Source organism: Thunnus thynnus, chromosome 18 (genome assembly GCF_963924715.1).
Source record: "Thunnus thynnus chromosome 18, fThuThy2.1, whole genome shotgun sequence".
Lineage (NCBI taxonomy): Eukaryota > Metazoa > Chordata > Actinopteri > Scombriformes > Scombridae > Thunnus > Thunnus thynnus.
The window spans coordinates 7,549,498-7,571,294 of NC_089534.1; the positions used below are offsets into that span (position 1 = coordinate 7,549,498).

Consider the following 21,797-nt stretch of genomic DNA (forward strand, 5'->3'; position numbering starts at 1 on the left):
ACACGAGACAAATTAGTCATTGTCCTGCGTTCTGTTCACCATGGCTTTGTTTTTTTAGTTACTTCTTTCAGCTTCTTTGTTTCCTTTCTGAATGTCTCCACAGTGCGACACTTCTGTAACCACAAACATGTAATTCAATTTCACATATCACGCTTGCTTAATGAACTAAGAAAAAAGAAAATTTAAATGAAAAACAAAAAGTTAGATAAGCTCCATTACCTTTTTCTGCCTGAAGAAAATCCCACGACATGTATTTATTCTCAAGACAAATATCAGCAGATATTATCTGAATTTGATTTTAAGAGAAGGATATCTAAAATACAAGGAAATCTTTGACAGATCTTTGAGCAATGGTTTAAGGTAGATGCATTTTTAGGGTGGAAATCATCTGACCTTTGTTGTTGAAATCAGATAAAACGTTGAAATTAGGCCTCATATATTCAAATTTAACACCATTTAAGCTGAATTATCTGTATCAGTGAAGGTAAAGGTTTGAAGCAACATAGTAAGATAAAATATAACATTGTTGTTGCTTTTGGACACCACCAGGCAGCTGTACAGTTTATATCTACACTCAAAGATAAGTGGCCTGTGGAGACGCCACTAAACTGATCTCACACTCTAATTTCAATCTTCTGGACCATCAGGGGGAAATTTACTGCTTAAACTTCATAGTTAAGGCGTCAATTAAAAGCATATTTCTGCTTTTTTGGTTGAAGTCCACAGCTTCATTACACTGTGTTGAAACCCAGTGAGAAGCAGCAGCAGCAGCAGTGGTTTCTCAGATCTACAGCTGCTGGTGAAGTTGTGATATCCTGAGTCATGAAAATGAAAAACAGCTTCTTTTTTTTATAGTGTCTGGGTTGAACAAAACAGTAAAACTACTTTCAAACGATATGTTCTGCATGGTTTGAGGGAAATTTCCACCGTATTCACAGTTATCATGAGTCCGACTGTCACAGAACTCAATCAACACAGAAACTGTCATGTTTATGGTAATGGAAAAACAAGTAAGATCAATGTGCTTGGATAGTGCACTAATACAGAAGAAATCCTGCAGTTACAGCCTGCACCATTCCTTTTAAAGTTTATGTGGAAACATTAAATAATTATGAATATGAAAATATCAAACAAACTGTGATGCATTATTAAAGGTTTCTCAAAATGCAAAGACTTACAGATTGAATCTTCTATGTTGCAGAGGAAAGTGATGAACTGTACAGACTGTAAAGCCCCCTGAGGCAAATTTGTGATTTGTGATATTGGACTACACAAATAAAATTGACTTATATATAATAGGATCTATGAGTCTCAGTAGAATATCCTTCCATTCATCCACCATCTTCAGCATGGACAGCAGAGCACCCGTCTCTTGTCTATGTTCCTCTTAATGATTCCGATAATTAATAATGCTGCACTGCAGGGAATGCCACATATACAGTATCCGCAGTAATGGGATACTTGTGCATAATTAATCAAAGGCCGAAGGCAAAGGAAAGAGCTCATTTCACATGAGGTGGTTTTCTTATTAATGCAACCCATTAGATGTCTTTGTGCTGCACCGAGGCTCTGAGCCAGGCTGCTAATTAAAATGTTTGCTGTTTTAATGTGAACATCTGAATTTATTCTGAAATATATTAGATTATATAGGCAGAGCTGGTTTGCAGCAAGGAATTCCAGGCCAGGAAACATAACGACACTAATGAAATATCTGAGAGGGTCTTTGTTGTTGCTGAGATAATCTAGTGTTGGGTTTCATCTCTTTAATGTGTTACCGCTGCAGCATAGCAAGCCTACATAATTGCACACAAATATTCAAATGGAGCGTTGCAAAGGCATCCTCTGCTTTATCGTCTCGTTTTTTTTTTTTTCCATCTCAGTTGCTTGAGGTAAAAGCAAAAGTTTTCATCTTGTTCGCCAACAAATTACTGCAAATCACATCGAGGCGCAAACAAGTTCTAATGAAACACAAGTAAGTAGAGTCCTTCATCACCGACCGTAAAACACAGTTATGTGTTGAGGATAAAACTGCAAATCTCACACCATGACTGCCTCAAAGTAAAAAATTTAATTGAGTGTCAAAATCTCACATTGTTTCACAAAAAGTAGAGACTTTTACTTTTTTGGTTTTTAACTTTCTAGAATCTACACCAGTGAAGAGATCAAAGTATTAGCTTTAAATGCCTTAAAGTGGGGCTAAATAACTTTTTAAAGATGAAATAACAGATTCTTCCTCTTTCAAATGAAAAGTTTAATTCATTGTCATTGAACACACTCCTGCTGCTACAGCCTCACTTGGCCTGGTATGACCAGTAGCTTACGGTGGCTGATGTTAGCAGAATGTAGATAGATATTGCTGTGTAACTGACTTTATGATTTTTCTGTACTGTTACATTACGTTTCAACATTTACAATCTTACTATAATTGTCATTTCAGTTCCATAGTCTTGCTTTAAAGCGTGAAAATGAGACTGGATCACTTGTTTCCACAGATGTGCTTTGCAGAGCTTTTAAATGCAGAACATTAATCCGAGACTTAAATTTGTGGAAAAAATCCATTTAATTAATCCACGTCTAATTTGCGAAGACAATGCAGTAGTGACGGCAGACATACAAACAACTCTTCCCATAATCACTGTATTCTAGTTTCCAAATATGGTCTTTTGTGGTGATTTACTGGACACCATCTAAATTTACATACATTCAATGTTTTATTTGCTTAGATGAGTATATTTACATATTCATAATGATCATATTCAGCCATGTTTTACAGTCATGCAGGACTTTATTGTCTTCAGCTGGTCCAGCCAAAACAAAACTTGAGTCCTGAACAAGATATCTCAATAACATCTGGCCTGATTGCTTTCCCAATATCCCCAGAAGATAAATTGTTATGTTTTTGACCATTTATGATCTCACATTCCCATTTCAATCTTCTGGACCATCAGGGGGGAAACTAAAAGTATATTTCTGCTTTTTTGGTTGAAGTTCACAGCTTCATTACAGCGAGTGAGAAGCAGCTGAGTCATAAAAATGAAAAACAACTTTTTTTTTTTTATAGTGTCTGGGTTGAAGAAACTACTTTCAGAATATGTGCTCTGCATGGTTTGAGGGAAATTTAAACAATTTTCGCAGTTTTCAAGAGTCAAACTGTAACAGAACTCAATCAACACAGAAACTATATGTCATGTTTATGGTAATGGCAAACCGAGTAAGAAAATGTGTTATATTATACACCATCTTCAAGTCTGACAGTCACAAACATATTCCTGCTCTTCAAATGGATAAAAATAATGGACGTAGCCAACATGATGTCACCCACTGGTTTATGAACTGCCGTTTTGAAGCCTCGAGTTTGACCATCACCGAGCCAGAAGTGATAAGAAGTGACCATATTTGGACGAGAGTGTGGAGCTGGGGAGGAGCTCCCAGGGTCCAACTAAAGCAACTTGTCGATCACAAGGTATCCACACCCTAAAGCATACGCTGCTTTATCATCTATTTTACTCTAAATGGGACCATAATTTACAAAATGAACATCCTGCTGCATTGAAGAAGACTTGAAACTAGTGACTGAGCCCATAAACTCATTAGGAAAGTGTTTACTTAGGTAATAAATCAAATGAGAAGTAGGTTCATTTTCTCATAGACTTCTATACAAACAGTACAGAGTCACCCCCTGCTGGCCATTAGAGAAAATGCAGGTTTAAGGTAATTGGCTTCACTTTCTAGAAGCTACCCGCTTTGGATGAACCCTTTAGATTTCAATAATCCCATGACCTTTCCTCTTGCGCCACCGTCAGGACAAACATTACATGTTTACCTCCAGCACTGGGCAGACTCTAAGAGAAGAAGAATCATCAGTATGCTGGAAAATGTAAACTAATTATTCCCTTCAGAGAGGTAAAACTCCCTGTGGCCAAATCCTATTCCAGTGGATCAGATTTCCTCTCCCAGCTGGGAATTACCTGGAGTTACCAAGACAAACAGAGAAACCAATAATAAGATTCACACCTGATAAATCTGTTCAGCTGAGGAGATGAGAGAAGATACTAAGCAAACAGCAACAAAGAAGCGAGAGAGCAGGACAAAGAGCATCAGACACGGTGAACGATGAGAGAACAGAGGAGGTATAAATCAAAAGCTACAAACCGTCCTGCACAGACAAGAAACAGCCAGAAGGAAACAGGAGCTGGAGGCAGTAAATCTGAATCAATCTGCTGAGTCAGGTTTAACGAGGCGCTAGCGGAGTTTGCAGAGCAACTGTTTCCTTTCTTACAGCCCACAAGGCGACGAGAACTTTTGCTTTTTTTTTTTATTCTACTTGTATTTTTTTTTTTGCATCCAACTAAAACTGAGAATGAAACACAGTGGACACAGTTCAGCTGCACTCCTCACTGGAGTACAAACACTATACTTTTCTCTATACTGACTGACAGACATGCAACACTGTGTTTTTATGGAGATTAAATGATTGTGTCTGACAATCAAGGGGACATATCGTGCACATTTACAGGTCTATACTTTTAATCCACTGGAATATCTTTGCATTGTTTACAGTTAAAAAAACAGTCACCAGTTTATCTTATACTGGTGACTGTTACTATTCTGCTTGTTAACTTCAGTACAAAAGTAGTAAAACAATAATAATGCCACACTGGGGTTAACCCTTAAAGGACAGATTCACAGTTTCTCAAGTGTGAATAACCTGTTTCAATGTTCATTTGGGCTCCTTTAAGACAGACTTGAAAAATTGTGAATCTGTCCTTTAAAAACAACACAAACCGGCAGTGTGGAAGAAGTGATTGAATGAAATGGAGTCGGGCTGCGGTGGACTGTACCTCTGGGCTCTTGCGGTTCTGCAGGATCTGTTTGTCTGTGTCTTTGGAGGCGAAGAACCGAGTGCATCCTCTGTTCAGGTACTGAAAAACACACAGAAAGAGAGAAAAGCAAATATGTAAGTCAAACCTGTCAAAAACTATATTGTACATTGACACTTTGAAGCTGTTTTTTTTTCTTGTTTTTAATTTCCTTCATTTATAGGTTTATGGTAGCATCATTATATTTTTTTCAGGACAAATTATGCTATTCAGAAATGCATCATTTTGCATGTGAGTAGTACTATACATGTTCTAGGAGACCTTTTGTCTCTTTTGTATCCATTTATGAACATATAAAGGAGATTTTCAGGGATATAAGAACCATGTTGATGGGACTTTCTGAGCCTTAGTAATCTCATAACATGTATCGATATAAATAAACATTATCATTGATCACTCTCATTGATTAGCCAGTTTTAACAGCTTTTTCTTCTGCTTCTGAAAATTTTTGTATCTTTTTCCCTTATTCAATTTGGGTAAATCTGCCTGCATGTATGTATTTATGTTTATAAAGTGCTTTGTAATCCCTGGTTCTGATAACTGCTATATAAATAAACTTATTTATTTATAACACAGGCACGGATGCAGCTGTAAAAACTTTTACTGGAGAAAAAGTCAGAAACTTGATGATTACGAACCAAGATCTCAAAGCAATCAATAAGATTTTAAAGTGGATTTATTCGCATTGATTAATAACAGATTGCAAAGAGAAAAGCTCTGCTGATTTTTACATTTTGTGTTTTGATGTCTGCGCGTTCAGGTTTGACAGAGTTATGATTTGAAGATTAAAAAGTTAGAGTTTTGATGCGAATTGCGTCCCCTCGGCCACAAATTGTTCAAGAGTCATTGTTCAAAGTGAGCGATTGTCAGATTGCTTCAGAAAGGCGGTTTCAGACGCTGTTAGAGGATCTTTGTAGCGTACAGAAGCCTCGAAAGTCAACAACCACAATAATACCTGTAACCAAAAGTCACGTAAGACTGTTTTACTGTCCGGTATCAGACATGAGGCCTTTTCTCAATCTGCTTTCTTGTCTGTACTTGTGAAACGTCATCAGTCACATCCCAAAAACTGTTCCAATTCAAAGTCTACATCTCGGCCCTGTGACTGAGACGATCGTCCGCTCAACATCCGTGGTCATCTCGGGTAAAACAGTGTGATCTCTGCAGCATTTTGATATCTGATATGATTCCTTTTCCAAGATGAATAATGATCTCAGAGATGAAATCTAATCCACATTAGTTTGTCTGAAGTTAAAGTGAAGCTTCATGTTTTTATTGGACAGAACAACAGCGCTGCCTCTGTGGACTCTGTACTCCTTATATGTACAGACACATTGCAATAAACATCTGTAAATACAAATATCAAAATTTACAGATCAGTCTAATTACATTTTGTTTTATTTTTTTATATACATAACAAATTAGATTTTTATAACAGCTACATTACAGATTGAATAAGATGTCTGACTGCATCTTACTGTCATTCAGGTTATTTTTCCCTGTTAAAAAGTCTGTCAGTGGAGCTTTGAGTTGAGATGATTTTGTCACAGTACAGTCACGTCCAGCTGTTCCAACTGCAAATGACAGTCCTAAGTCCTCCCGTCCTACAGAGTTTGGACTTCTGAGTTGTTGAGAGAAGTTTGAATTCCCAAGTAGTCAAGTCTGAAGCTGTGGTACTTTCTACAAGAAAGGCCTGTGTAGTTTGTGTGTGATGATCCCAAAGCATGTTTCTTAGACAGTTTTCACATCTTTTCTCTTGTGTCTGATAAGAAAGCACAACTTCTGTTTGCCGTCGGTCTCAATTCACCTCAATAATTAAATTAGCATTTGCACAAAAAGCAATCCCGTCCCCTCGGTGAATCATCCTGTCCCAGATTAAATGACTTTCACCAGCTGGCCTTCCCAGCTTTACGCAGAGATACGAGGTAACGGCGACTCTAACTTCCCAGGTGTCTTGGGGAGGAGGGAAAATGAGAGATTCGGCGGTGGCGGCTCTAAGCCGGGGCTTATCTTGTTTGGAGAGGCGAGTCCTTTTAGCGGAGCAGATGGACATAAACAAAAACTTTCATTACAGGAGAAGCCACGGGGAGGCCTTCCCTTCATGCAGCCCTCCATCTCTTCAGCAGATTGCAGATGAGACGCGTTCTCCATCTTGTTCCTCTTGTTTTCCTCCTCTGCAAACGCTCGTTCAATCTCACCTCAAAACAAAACACCACAAGGCTCCATTACGCTCTCATAGATGCTTCTACTTTTCATCCAGTGCATCTTTTTTTTTTCCAGCCCAACAGTGGCCACACCAGACAGAAAGAAATCAGGATACGTCTGGAAAGAAAATGAGCTTGAGGTGCGACAATTGTTTCTTTTATTCCATGTAGTTTATCGTGTGTGTGTGTGGAAGGAAACTGATGCTGCATCTGGGACGCTTCAAAACACGCCGACAACATCCCATCTCCAGTTTTTCTGTGATAAATAGGAGCTCAGACGTTCTTCGACACACACGAGTGAACACGGTGAAGATCCAATCTAAACATAACTCATCGTAAAAGACAACCAGCTATGATTGGACTGAAAGTCACAACAAGAATTTATGACTCGTCTAATCTCCCACACTGACCATCTCATCTAGATATCGAGATATTTAATATGAAATAAGTTCACAAAGTATCAATGATCTCTTTCTTCTCTTCCATCTTTACCTCCTTCAGCCGTTACTCGTTCCCTCTTTTCTCCATTTCTTTTATCCTTCCTCAGTTATTTATTTCCTTCATTCTTCTCCGTCTTTCTTTCTTTACTTCCTTAATAACTTCTTTTCAAACTGTAAGCAGTGAACACACATGAAAACTTGCAAGTTATTCCAGATTTTCCCTTGATTCCTTAATCTTTTCTCTTTCTTTTATTATTTTTTCCTTCCTTGTTGCCATCTCTTCATGTGTTTTCATACATCTTGATAACTTTCTCTCTTTTTCTCATATTTGTTTTTCTTTCATCTCTCTTTCTTTCAGTTCTTCTTTCTTCTTTGTCTTCTTTTTGTCCTTCTGCATTTTATTTCCTTCCTTATGCCTTCTTTTCATACTTCCTTTCCATCTAACTTTATTATTTTTCCCATATTCGTTTCCTTCTTAATCTGATCTGAAAGCATGAAGGAGTTTTTCACCCAAAAGTGAGACTAAATCTATTACTTTTGACATCTGAATACATTATATATTAAAGGGGGACTTAAAGTACTTTGCCACTGAGGTATTTATTCTTTTACTTCAGTTAAAGGACTTCAGACACACCTCTCACATCTCCTATCAGTATTTGTTGCCTTGTCCTCTCATGTCTTATCAACACTTTGTAAATCACTTCACACCAAAATCAGCTCTTTAAAAAACACCTTGAACAAACCTGCTCGGACCTGAACGCACCTCTTCGCTCCTTCTGGTGCACAAAAGAAACTTAAAGAGTTCATTGCGGCCGTCACAGCCTCAAACCAAAACCGCTATTATGAAAAAACACAATGAATCTTTTTTTTTTTTTTAACTTTCCCCACCAGCAGGAAAAAAACTGTAGATATATGAATCCATTAGAAGATGCTGAACTGACCGCAGGAGGTGTAATAAGTTGCAGAGAGCGAGCGTCGGCACTTTAAGGCCTGAATATGACTGTTGAATTGAGAAGCTGCCAATAGATGTTTCTTCTTTATTCTGAGTACGACTCAGCTATTTTCTGAGAGAATCAGGTGAGCAAAGACTGTTTAGGATCTAATTGTGGATTAAGGTCAAATAAAAAAAACGAAGCACTGATCTGGTTTTTGCTTTTATGCGTGTTTTTATATGAATGAAAAAAATAACGGAGGTAATTTATATAATGATGCCAAGCCTGCATGGTAAACATAGTGCTGCGTACACATTTCCAAATCCACGCTCGCCTGAAACACTTTAATGTATATTTGACTTTATACTTAAAACCTTTGAGAAGTTGAGAAAGGTTCAACTTGATGTAAACGTCCTCTGACATGTGGGAGCAGCAGCCTGGAGAAAACAAATCAGACTCATTTTGGGAAACTTAAGCACGTCTGATTTCTACTTCAACTCCACTATGTCAAAGTGCTTCAAACAAAATGAAGGTTGAGCTGCTTCCCGAATCTCTACAGTAGAACTTTAACGAGCTTCCGGGACTTGAAAACGTCCAAACGATGTGTGGAAACGAATCACTCATGGAAATAACTACTTTGTTGTGTGCTGGTGGTATATAGTGGTAACAGGAGCTGTGTATTTACATTATGTGCTCAACAGAGATGGTTTTTTGTTTATTTTTTATCATCATTATCTCTTCCCTTGTGTTTTTGAGAGTGTGTTTACTGCTGTTGATATACATTATGTATCTCTAACTGATACACCAGGAAACTTGTTTTATATGAATTATTGTTAAAAGGGTTTTTTTGTTTGGTTGGTTTTTGTTTTTCAGGGTTTACATTTGTTTTTTCTAATGTGTATATGAATGTATGTACATATGTAAAGATCAAGGCTAATCTGGGCATATTTTAAAGAATCAGTATCAGCTAAAATAAAGCCGATCAAATGCCGATCCCTTCATTACTGTGCTCTAATGTGTTTTGTCCACCTGCTAGTGTGAGCTTTTCACTCACATATGCGTATGAGTGAGTACAGCTTGCTATAAAGCTCTGTAAAGCCGAGGGGAGCTGCAGTGTCGGGTGATAATTCTCTGTCGGTTCATCACGTTGAGTCACGTCTCTGACATTATATATTGTCATTTAATACACTGTTATTCTAAAAAAAATATTAATTATAGCAGCTTTAAGTGCTTGGAATCATCTGGTTTCTGCATTTTGTTATGTGTGTGTTTATTACAGTTATTGTTTTAACAACGATTATATTTAATTTCTCTATTTAAAGCCACTTGAGACAAATTTGCAATTTGCAATATTGGGCTATATAAATAAAAAATGACTTGAGTTGACTTTTTATTTACTTTTTTCTCTACTATATTCACTTGTGCATTGAAAATATGGATTTCTGTAATTCTTCTCCACATTTACCTTCATCACTCGAGAGTATATTTCATTTATTTTGTTTCTTAGATGTCAATCTGCTCCAAAGATGAGCGTTTGGTTTTTGGAAAAAAATAATCTGACTTCTTTGTTTCTAAACTGTGTTAAAAGTGTTTCAACAGATTCTACTTTAGAGCTCAGATGCTGACAGATAAAACAGCCAAGAATCAAAACGTCTGGCTTCTCTTTAATTTGAGGACCAGCAGAAATGTAACAGCCATTATCTGCAGCCTTTACTGTACATTCCTCTGTTTGTAACTGGAGGTGAAGGATTTATGTTGAACAGAGAACAAACCAGATGGTAAACACGGCCAGCGTCTAATAAACACAGTACAGAATCTGTACGAATAGCCAGATGGGCTCCAGCTTTAATGGAGATTTGGTGCCACAGACAGCAGGGCTGCATGACGGCTCAGTGCTGCCCTCTGGTGCTCAACAACTATTTAAATGTTTGATTCCTATTCCAGACATCCGCGATGTGAGCATTATGCCCTTTTTATGTTTTTCACACCATTCTTGAAACAGTTGTGTATAAAAAGCCACCAATAACACTGATTTAGATCCTCTCAGTTCTTTGTAACCTGAGAAACCTGAATTGGGATCAGAGTCAGGCCGGATTATATTCAGATTAAACACATGATTCATCATCATCATCATCATCACGGGAGAAAAATGTGTTTTTGGAGGCAGAAGTGTGGAGTGTGAGGAAAAAATGAATCTGTGACAAACTGGTGGAGCATCACGCTGAGTTTCCTCTTGAGTCTGTTCGAGGTGATCGCAGTTTGGAGAAGGTCTAATTATCCTCAGGTTTATTTTGGACTCTCCTCAACCACCTTTCTGAGCTAATTACCAAAAAAATTAGTTATTTATAGGTCAATTTCAGATCTGTGAAGACCTCAACAGAAAAAGAGATTTAGTCTTCCTCTGTAGTTTCCATCATGCACATTTGCAGGTCTATATTTCTATCCTGGGGTTCTACTAGAACATCTTTGCATGATTTACAGTTTAAAAAACTCACTTATTTAACTTGCGAGCAATCTGACGTTAGTTTGATGGAGAAGTTTAGGTAACTTTGAGTATATAAATGACAGAAAAATCACAAAAAGCACGTTATGTCCCCTTTAAATCCCTCCCTTCCTTGTGTGAAATTTTTTAAACAAAACAGGAATCACAATGGCGGGCGTCTTTGTCTCTTTCTTCTCCATCAGGAGGTCAAAGGTCAGAATCCGGCACATTGTAACACTCCAAGTCTGCGCCGAGCTTCAAGTTTGAGGACTGAGCTCTGACAGACTAAAATGTTCAGAGCACCACCAGACAGCTTGAGGTCATATTAATAAAGAGACACAATCTTTGTGAAATCACACCTCTCATCAGATAAGAGACACAACTGTCGTGTGTGGAGAGCCCAGATGTTTCAGGACATCTGTTCACCACCAGTCGGATGAAAACACACAGAAAGCGTGTTCCTCTGAAGAAATAAACATCACTAAACAGTGATTCACACATACAGATGAAATCATTCTCACCAACACCTGCTGCGACAGAACGATCAGCCCCTGATAAAATCCTCCTTCACATGTTCATGAACTTCAAAAGTTCATCAACATGACACTAAAGGACACAGAGGGGCTTCTTTCATTTGGTGTTGGAATAATATGTTGGGACATGAAATAACGCTCAGAGGAATCATTCAGTAACTCTGAAACTAAATTACAACCTACAGCCGTTTTTTTAGCCGAGAGAGTTAATAATGTTTCTACTCCGACAAATTTTCTTCATGCCTACTGGCAAATATTTAATACTGTATATCTACTAAAAATGTTGAAGAAGTAAAACCAGGGCAGATCCCTTATTACTCAGTAAAGCCACTTTCTAATAAATGTATAAATGATGTAGTTGTTATAAAAGTTGAGCAGAGTGGGCTGATTTTCTGTTCAAAGAAGCTGCGAGAACTAATTCTTGGGTGCAACAGTCTCTTCTTCTTTACAGTCGGAGGTCAGCGCTCCGAAAAGTTTGTGGTCTGGAAACATTTCAGCACACGACAGGAAACGTCTGGACAAAACGCATCACAATCAGAGGCCAGGAGCCACCGTCTACACCAAATCTACACCATTAGACCACAAGATCCTTCCTGACTCGTCTCAACTAACTAACCATCTCTAATAGACTGACAAGTATCAGAACCAGAACAGCCAGTTTCTGTAACAGCACTGATTAATTAATGTGCTGTTTTTAAGGGTATATATGTGACAGCTGCAATGATTAGTTGACCGATCCATTAATCAATCAAAAGAAAATTAATCAGCAACTATTTTCATGATCAATTAATCGTTTGACGCATTTTTTAAAGCAAAAATATCAGAAACATGCTGGTTTCAGCTTCTCAAACGTTAAGATTTCATGTTTTTCTTTGTCATACAAGATAGTAAACTGAGTATCGTTGGGTTTTGGACTGTTGGTCAGACAAAACACAACATTTGGAGACATCATCTTTGACTCCATAACATAATTTTTGTACCATTTACTAATATTTTATAGATAAAACTATTCATCAGTTAATTGAGAAAATAATCTGCAGATTAATCGATAATGACTGGTTAACTGGTTTGTGATGGCGTCTCTATGGGAATATTAGTTTTTTATTTTGTGACGTGAGATTTTTGTTGCTCTTGTTTTGTGTGACCTCACCAAACCAGCTATGTTGAAATGGCAATAAAGTTTTGAATCTTCAATCTTAAGAAGAGCGGAAAACGTGCAGCTGTGTGAGGAGGAAGTTCAGCGGAAAAACTGCCGGATAAGAACTTCTCCTTCTGCTCCCGACTCTACGATTTTGGTACATTTTTTTGTTAATTCGTGCACATAAATAACTTTTTCACAGCGCATGAATGCGAAAAACGGGTGTAAATAACTGTAGTAAAAATGGAAAACAAGGTGAAATAAGCCATTTTTCGAGAGAGATAGAGCTCCGACTCTGTTCATACCCTGAACGTGTCCGGGGAGCTGAGGTGGAACTTCTGCCTGATGTCCTCGGAGGCTCCGGCACACAGTCGGTAGAAGATGTGGTAGTTTCTCTCCTCGGAGCTCTGAGTGCAAATCCTCGACTTCTCCAGCAGGTAGTGCGACACGAAGCCGCCCACCACGGCGTTCTGACCACACAAACACACGACAGGAAACACATTAATATTTGTTGTCACTGTCACAACTAACGACACCACTACGGATGAGATGGAAATACAAATAAGATAGCAGAAATTTTAGATTTTAAAATGGTTAAAAGTGGAGGAAATAGAAATATAATACATGCAAATTACACATTTAATGTGTGTGTATGAATAATAAAAGGAAATATACTGATTTATAGTATATATTCAGGTCTGCAGAAACATACTGAGACAAAATAGAAGATAATAACTTGGATGCTGAAGACTCATTACTGCTTGTTTTTTTGTTGTGTAAGCCTCTGAGACAAGACAGGGAATACTTTGTTTATTCATGTATTCAGGGATATTCATAAAGTAAATATGAAGATGAATATAAACAGCTTATGCTAAATAACCATAGCTATTAGGCGTCATATTTAATTCATTGCTTTTCATTGTTTGTAAAACACTGTAAGACTGTGATCTGAAAAAAAGCTCATGAGACAAACTCCGAAGTTTCAAACGGTTATTAGTATTAATATAAAGTACCTTCTCGTTGAAGTGGATCTCCACAAACTTTCCGAAGCGACTGCTGTTGTTGTTCCGGACCGTTTTCGCATTTCCGAAAGCTTCCAACAAAGGGTTCGCTGCAGGATTCGAGAAGGAAAAAACAGTCAGAAACTCAAATAGAAACACAACACTAAAAGGCTTTAATGATGCAGAAAAGTGAATCTTACCTTCCACTATTCTCTCGTCTATGTCTTGACCTGTCCCGTACGAGGTTGTCAAGTATCTATTCATAAAAATAAAAATAAATACATTTAGAGTTAAGTGTCAAAGTCCTGGAGGTGGACATAACAACAGCAACACCTCTGTGTAATTTAATACAGAAGCCTTGTAAACACTTTGGAGTTTAAAGTCTCTCCTGAGGTTGTTGTTGTTGTTTGCAGTTAAAGCTCTGCAATCACAGAGAAGAGCGAGATGCCGTGAATCTTAAAAAAACGTTGCACATTTTCATACAGTCTCTCCTGGAAGGCGTTCACGGTGCCGCGCTCGGTCGTTCACGCAAAGAGAGAGACGGAGGAAGTTGTGTTAAGAATGAAGAAAGAGAGCGACCTTCAGGGAGTTTGAACACAACGTTCTCTATTCCGCTGTCGGAAAGGAGGTTAAAGGAAGTCTTGAATCCGCCTCGGAAAATATGTCAATCTGGAGGCTGATTTTTATTCATCAGTTAGGTCTAACAATCTGTGACTCTCACAGAGATACGGGGACATTAAAAATCGCTCCTTCTATTACATTAGTAATAGTTTTCTATTAGTTTTTACAGGTTGACATTTAATAACGCAATGTATGTTTCAATTAATTCAATATTGATTCCACAATGAGGACTAGATCATTTAGAAATACTCCATAAAACATGCTTTAAAAATGGTATTTTGTGTAAATAAATGGAATATAACTGACTAAAAGAAACAGTTGAAGTCTTGTTACAGCTACAAGGATTTACCTGATTCAAATCATCTAAAAATGTTCAAAATATGTTTTTAGAAAGTGACTCATTTGAAAAAAACATCCATCATTTTTAACAGAAGCTGTCAAGAGAGAACGACTAACATGTAATCCTCAGACATGTTCCTGTGAGTGACGGCTGTCTGTCTGTGTGTTTGAGCCTCACCTGAGTACAAACTTGGTGTTTTCGGTCTTCCCGGCACCAGACTCCCCTGAGACGATGATGGACTGGCTCATCTTCAGGACCTTCATGTCCCTGTACGCCTTATCAGCTGGCCGAGCGACAAAGACAGAAGCGGCTGTGAGATTAAACTTTCCTCTTGCCTCAAGGACACGAACCTGACCCCAATATTCACCACATATGAAACTCCCAAAACTGCTTTTTTTTTTCCCCACTGCAATATCAAAAGTGAAGATAGAGACTGTGATGTTCAGAGGACTGTGGGAAATCTGAGCGCTGACTGCCACCTGGTGGACAGATCAGAAACTACAACATGATTTAAGAAGCAGAGGAGGCACCAAATTTGCTATTAATACGGTAAAATTATTGTAATTCAGACATCTTTGGACATCTTTCCATTAATTGCAAATTTGTTTGGTAATATGCACTTAAATATAAAAACAAGGCAGGTTGGTGATTATGGGAGTTCAGTAGATTTGACATGATGATATTTTAATGGTGCAAATTCCCAAATAAATTTGCAATCAATCAAATTACCAAAAACAACTGACATGCAGTGAAACACAGCGGGCTCGATCCTTATTTTCAGGTGATTATACACTAATTAAAACATGCTTATGAATATTAAAGTCTGTTCCACTAGATGCCACTAAATTCTACACACTGAACCTTAAATGGTGCAATCTGCATCAATCTGTAGACAACCTCATGTTTTAAGGGTCAATGAGGACGTTTACAAGCACATCTCATGTTTTTGTTCATACAGGTAGGGATGGGTTCCAGATTGATAGCAGGTTCCATTAGAGATGTGGTTTCTGGTCTTCAAAATACCAAAGATATGTCAAGCTCAAGCTCTTATTTGAGTTTAAAGTAGCTGGTTGGACATGTTTGAGTTATTTTTATTTGAGCCTTTTTACATGCAAATTCACTCACTTTATTATGCACAGCTACGCTGGTGGAATAGTTCAGATAAGATAAGATATACTTTGTTGTCCTCTTAGGGAAATTTTTCTTGAGCTCAGATTTGCTGCATTAAAAAACATTCATCTCCCAAACATACTTACATCATTCATACAAAAAAACAAACAAAAACACATTAAGACCAATGAAATCGATAAGGAAAATAAATTGCACCAGTTCTGCACATTGAAGCAGGATATTGCATATTGTTTAAAGGTAAACCTCATCAGAAAATCAGTGAGGGATTCAAAAGGATTTGGATTCAATTAAATGCGATCGAACCCCGTCGCTACACTGAGAGGAAACTCTTCAAGTCACTTTAAGAATCTCCCAATTAAACTTTCATTCATATCAACATTTTAATCTGATCATCTTTATAGTTGTGAATCAGGAGCTCCAGTATTCGGTATCAGTAGCTCCTGAAGTGCAGCAGGCTGCTGCTGATAATTGTATCTACAGGTTGTGTAGATTAATTAGGCTGCCACTAAAATCTGTCATGTTTCTAGTTGTCAGCCAACAAGAGGTGATTAGACATATTTAAGTTGTAGTTATTTAGCCTTCAGTTACTGCAAATGTTGAAAGGTAAACCTGATAAGATTCAGCAAGTGGATTAGAGAAGATCTGGACTTGATGAGTGGATTCAATACTGGAATCGCACCCCATTCTTACATATAGATGCAGCTAGGTTTGCACAAAAGGGTCGAGTGAAACAAAATATCAATCTGTGGTGTTTGGTGATGATTAATCAATATATACTCAACAGTAACTCCTCATATCTGTGATTCAAGGTGGAGTTACTCTTTAACAGAGACCAATCTATTCACAACAAAGAGAATTTAGCAGGAACAGAAGCAACATGTCAAACATTGAAATAAAAACTGCACCCAGTTTGTCTGGCTGTGCTGTTACCTCAACTGTTAACATTGATCATAATAAACACAACGACCATTTATGGCACAGTCAGCAGCCTAAAACATACAGCAGATGAATCACGAAGGTCATATATTGAACCCACAGAACCAAAAACACCAGGCATGCCTTTAATCTCAACACAAGTTTTTGTTTTTGAATTGAAAAGCAGGAAGTGTGTGTGTCGTTGCTCACCGATGGCGTAGACGTGCGGCGGCAGCGTGCCCAGCGACCTGCCATGATACTGCTTGATGGTCTCCGGCGAGTAAAGCTTTGGGATGTCATAGTACGGGTTCACAGCGATCAGGATGTTGGCTACAAACGTCTGGCAGAGGAGAAGAAGAAGAAGAAGAGGAACAAAACTCATTTAGAAACATTTTTGTATGACAAAAGCAACGACACAGGAAAAGTGCAGCCTCTTACAGTATGTACACAAACTTTCTCTTTAACTTGCACACACTTCCCTTAGTGATTTCCTACATTTCTGATATGTTTTCCTACGTGCTGATATGTAGTGACAACGACTGATTTCATTTTTGTAGTTTAGAAAAAGTGAGTCTTACCCCATAAAACTCAAAGTTTAGTCTCGGATTCAGACAGTCTATAAACCATCTGAAGCAACAGCTGCAACACAATTTAAACGTCGAATCCTACAGAGTCTGCACTTCTAGACCAAATGTGTCACAACATGCAAATGAGACCTGACAAGTTCAGAGAAATGCAGCTTTGTTTTGCCCAAAATTTGGAGGACATAACCCGAGTATCTGTGGCAGCTCTGAGAATATCAGGATCTATTGTGTGCAAGAAGATTAATTCATGGAGCGTTCAGGTGATCCTCATCAAATCCTGTGGTTGGGAAAGTATCCAGGGCTGCAATTAATGTTTATTTTCATTAGCTTTGTTCATAAAATATCAGAAAAATGTAGAAAATGTCCATCATATTGTCCCAGAACACAAGGCGACATCATCAGATATCTTGTTTTGTCTGACAAAATATCCAATTTTCAACAAATTCTCACATTTGAGAACCTGGAGCTGTCAAACATTTGGTGTTTTTACTTGAAAAGATTAATGATTGCTTGATTATCAAAATATCAAGATTTAGATCATTCGATTGACTAATTGTTGCAGCTATAGAAATATCACATGACCCCATTGTATTTACCAGGAGTTTGCCTTCAGATATTCACCATTAAATGCATCACTTTAACTGGACCAATGAAAAGCCACTGCAGGGCGTCAATACTGGAAGAAATCTATAAATTCAACTGAGGCTGAACTAAATAAACTATCAATAAATATATGTCTCTTTGACATGAAAACAATGGAGGAGCTGTTAGACTTTAATCCAGTCACTTCCTTCTTTGGCCACTAGGTGTCAGTGTGCACTGCGTCTGATTCACAGCCAACTTCAGCTGCGTCACTTCAGAGGAAGATGAAGTTTATGAAGGTTCAGATCTGAGGTCACTGCTGTGTTTACATGTGTGTTTAGGTGTGTGTGTGTGTGTGTGCTCTTATACTTCTATCTTAAAAGGCCCCTGGAACAAAAAAGAAGCTGCTCCGCCCCGATTAGCCCTCCTGCTCCTCCGCCTCTCTGTTCATTGTGTCCAATATTTCTATTGTGGAATATTACATAGCCTGAGTTTTGCTGTGGAGTTTTTTTTTTCTTATCTTCCTCATGTTTTTATCCCTCCCAAAAGAACAAATATACACACACCAAAGAGCGGGGAAAAACAAAACATCAATCCCTTAACAATAATATTGTCATGTTAAAAGCAACTTTCCAAGGGTATCTGAGTCATAATGATATTAAAACAATATGTACAGTATCAATATAGCAATATGTGTGTAAGAGCCATATTAAGAATAGGTAAGATAAGATATCTTTTGTGACTTCATGCTCATGTGAATACTGTAGAAGCTAAAATGTTGATATGCTCCTTTAGTTATTTTTATACTAGCGGGGTCAAAGGTCTTAGAGGACTCTGGAAATGTCTGAAATTGTTTTCTTTTATGGACCTCAATCTTTTATTTATTTTGTATTATTTATTTTTGATAGAAACAGTGGCTTATTTCTGTGACTCTATTGACCCTCGTCAATGTAGAGATGATGATTACAAGAGGCACAAGATGCATCATTTCAAGTTTTAAATTTTGTAAACTTCAATTCGAGGCAGTGGAGATATTGTGGAGGAATCACAGATAATTAATGAAAAGTTTCAACAGTTTTAATCAGCTATCAGTCCTCATGTCAGCACTTACATAAATTTTGTCTTTGCTGTATCTCACTCGAACGTTGTTGAGCAGAGTGGCTTCATTCAAGTACATCAAAGAACCTGAGAAACACAAAAAGGACGAGAAGTTACTGAAGCACTAAAGGCAAAACACAACCTGTCTGATAATAATAGTTCATCATAGAAATACTACAAGTAACGAGTCAAAAAAGGTCTCAATTAGTGGGACACTTTTCTACTGCAGCAACAATTTCTAACAAGATATGGAAATCTTCCTCAGAGCAGACTAACATTTGAGAAAAAAACTAGACTTTACCTAAAACTCTTAATTTTTTGTTGACTACAACTATCAAAATAAAATCACATTCAGCGACTAGACATCTAACGAGTTGTAACAGTCACACACGGGAGCCTGATAGAAAGAGATCAAGTGATAAATCTTACAGTTATCCTCCACATGTTTGTTGACATCGTCCTCTGCAGGGAAGACCTGGTTGATGGGAGCCAAAAATGTCTGCAGAGAAAAAAACAGAGAAGAAATTGAGTAAAGTTTATGAATCATTAAATCAAAAATTGTATGTTAGCACAATATCCTCAGGCACCAACATACTGGATCAAGTTATTTGTCATCTGAGGAATTAAGTCCATCGATCTAGTGGACAATAACACCCACTAATCATTTTATTCAAATATTTAATTTCCTACTTAGTTTACAAACCTTCTCAGGGTGAAATAAGCCTCCATGTTAATTTATAGACATATGTAACTTTTATAAAAGTATATAAACATCAGATTAAATACAAATCACACTAACAACTAGAAACAAGAACATCGGAACAGCTTCTCAATTCAGGAAATGAGGTTTTGTGAATCTAAGAAAGATAAAGAGGAAAAAGCGCTACTTATTAAATCATATCACATATAATAATGATGGAAAACACCTTTTTTATTCCACACTGCATTAGTTTTTCTTAAGCTACATACTTGTTTCAAAACTTTTGTTCCATCAGTTATTTCGTCAATCCTGAATATGAATTTTGCAGAAAAACAACAGAAAGGTTTATCTTTTCATATTTTTTTGCATTTTTAGAAATCTATTTCTTACTATTCTGGGATTATTTAAAGTTTGATCTTGTTTTGTAACCGTCTCTCCAGCTGCTCCGGTCTCCGACCTGCAGCTCAGTGCATGAAGGCCTGATGAATTATTTGGAGGCAGAAGGAAACAGGATCAGAGTGAAGGGGAGGCTGGACAGAGAGAGCGTGCTGACTGAGACACTGAGGACAGTCACAGCAGAGTGCAACCACTCTGCATTATTAACAGTCCCATAAACTCACACGTCAATCCCGAATAAAACTCACAAAACAACTGCCAGCATCTCCAATTACAGCCACTATCCATCCACAGATTATAAATCAGGTTTCCATCCAAATTTTAACCAGAAATGTCAGAAAATCGATAAAAGAAACTGCCAGTTAATGTGTGTTTTCATCCACTTCTGTTTTGCGAATATTAATGAGTTGAAGTAAACAGTTGGTGGCATTGATTCTCTCAAGTGCAGCAAACTACAAAAAGAAGAAGATGGCACAATGCGATGACGTAATTAATAGAGTGACAGAGCTGAAGCGATGGAAAACGTGATGGAGATCATGATGGACAGAACAGCTGACATCACAGCTTCTTGCTTTTGGAAGTGTTTTGATAACAGGCCTGTGTCAAGTTATACAGACACATACTGAATGCTGCCCAGAGACGGAAGAAGAGAGCTGACAGTGAAAAACGTCATATTTCGTCTCTCCAGCAGTGGGGCGGATTGTACTTAATCGCATTTTGCTTTTATCGATACATCAACTTCATCCCACTTCATCCAATATTTCAATTTTTTTTTTTTTTTTCAAATTCCCAGTGTTTCCACTCACGTTTATTCATGTGCAAATTGAAAACCCACCTATAGATTAGTCATTCACATTCACTCTCATTTCATCAGTTCGTTCATTAAGGCAGAAGTCATAAATAAATGTCATAGCTGATCATTCTAAACATAGCACAAAAAGTAAGGAAATTTGTGTTTGGTAGATTATTTCTTTGTTGTAACAATGCTTCTTGGCAATAAATCTTATACCGTTGGAAAGCCTGTTTATTTTTAAATGGTGCCATATTTGTAAGGAACATGCATTTGTGGGATGAGCAGCTGAATATGTGGGTTGCGCCCATGAAAAATTTGCCAAATCTTCTCTGCCAATGCCAAACAGCTTATTCTGCCAGTGACTCTTGTTTGGTGTTTGGTGGATTGGATAATTGAAGAAACAAGACATATTGGCAATTTAACAATTTATTCATTTAACAAACAGGAGCCTCCGTAGCATGTGGAAGAACCATACACAGCCACAACAGGCTGGCACCTCCTCCTCATGCTGAGTCACCAGCCTGGTCACAACCTGCTGTGGGATGGCATCCCATTCTTCAACCATATTTTTCATGGGAGCAACCCACATACTCAGCTCTGCTGCTCATCCCACAAATGCAGGTTCCTTACAAATGTGGCACCATTTAAAAGGGAAATAAACAGGCTTTCCAACGGTATAAGATTTATTGCCAAGAAGCATTGTTACAACAAAGAAATAATCTACCAAACACAAATTTCCTTACTTTTTGTGCTTTGTTTATATTTTATCATTTCCAGGATAAGTGCTCAGAAATTACATGATTAGTTTACATGTGACAATTAAAGCTAATTGACCCCTTGAGGTACAAATGTTGTTCTCTGCTTCGCTGTTCCATCTGAAGTTTACTTTCCCTCTAAACGCTCTGAGGCTTTAGCTCACTGCACATTTTTACATTCTTTAAAGCTAAAACCAACCATGTTGAACTAATACAGGAGGGTTTAGGAGGACACATGTGACCTCATTGTTTTGAGGGGGGGGGGGTATAGG

General features: G+C 37.7%; 1 protein-coding gene across 6 annotated transcripts in view; it reads right to left on the minus strand.

Moving 5' to 3' along the window:
* The window catches only part of LOC137169799 (unconventional myosin-VI), a 168,539-nt gene that overhangs the window by 113,434 nt on the left and 33,308 nt on the right, over nucleotides 1-21,797 (minus strand). For all 6 annotated transcript variants that reach the window (XM_067573161.1, XM_067573162.1, XM_067573163.1 and 3 more), the window contains exons 3-10: nucleotides 19,311-19,380; nucleotides 18,895-18,968; nucleotides 16,828-16,957; nucleotides 14,749-14,854; nucleotides 13,811-13,866; nucleotides 13,623-13,720; nucleotides 12,915-13,079; nucleotides 4,842-4,922 (exon numbers count right to left, since the gene is read on the minus strand). In XM_067573161.1, the coding sequence (XP_067429262.1) occupies nucleotides 4,842-4,922; nucleotides 12,915-13,079; nucleotides 13,623-13,720; nucleotides 13,811-13,866; nucleotides 14,749-14,854; nucleotides 16,828-16,957; nucleotides 18,895-18,968; nucleotides 19,311-19,380 (780 nt within the window). The remainder of the gene's footprint in view (nucleotides 1-4,841; nucleotides 4,923-12,914; nucleotides 13,080-13,622; nucleotides 13,721-13,810; nucleotides 13,867-14,748; nucleotides 14,855-16,827; nucleotides 16,958-18,894; nucleotides 18,969-19,310; nucleotides 19,381-21,797) is intronic.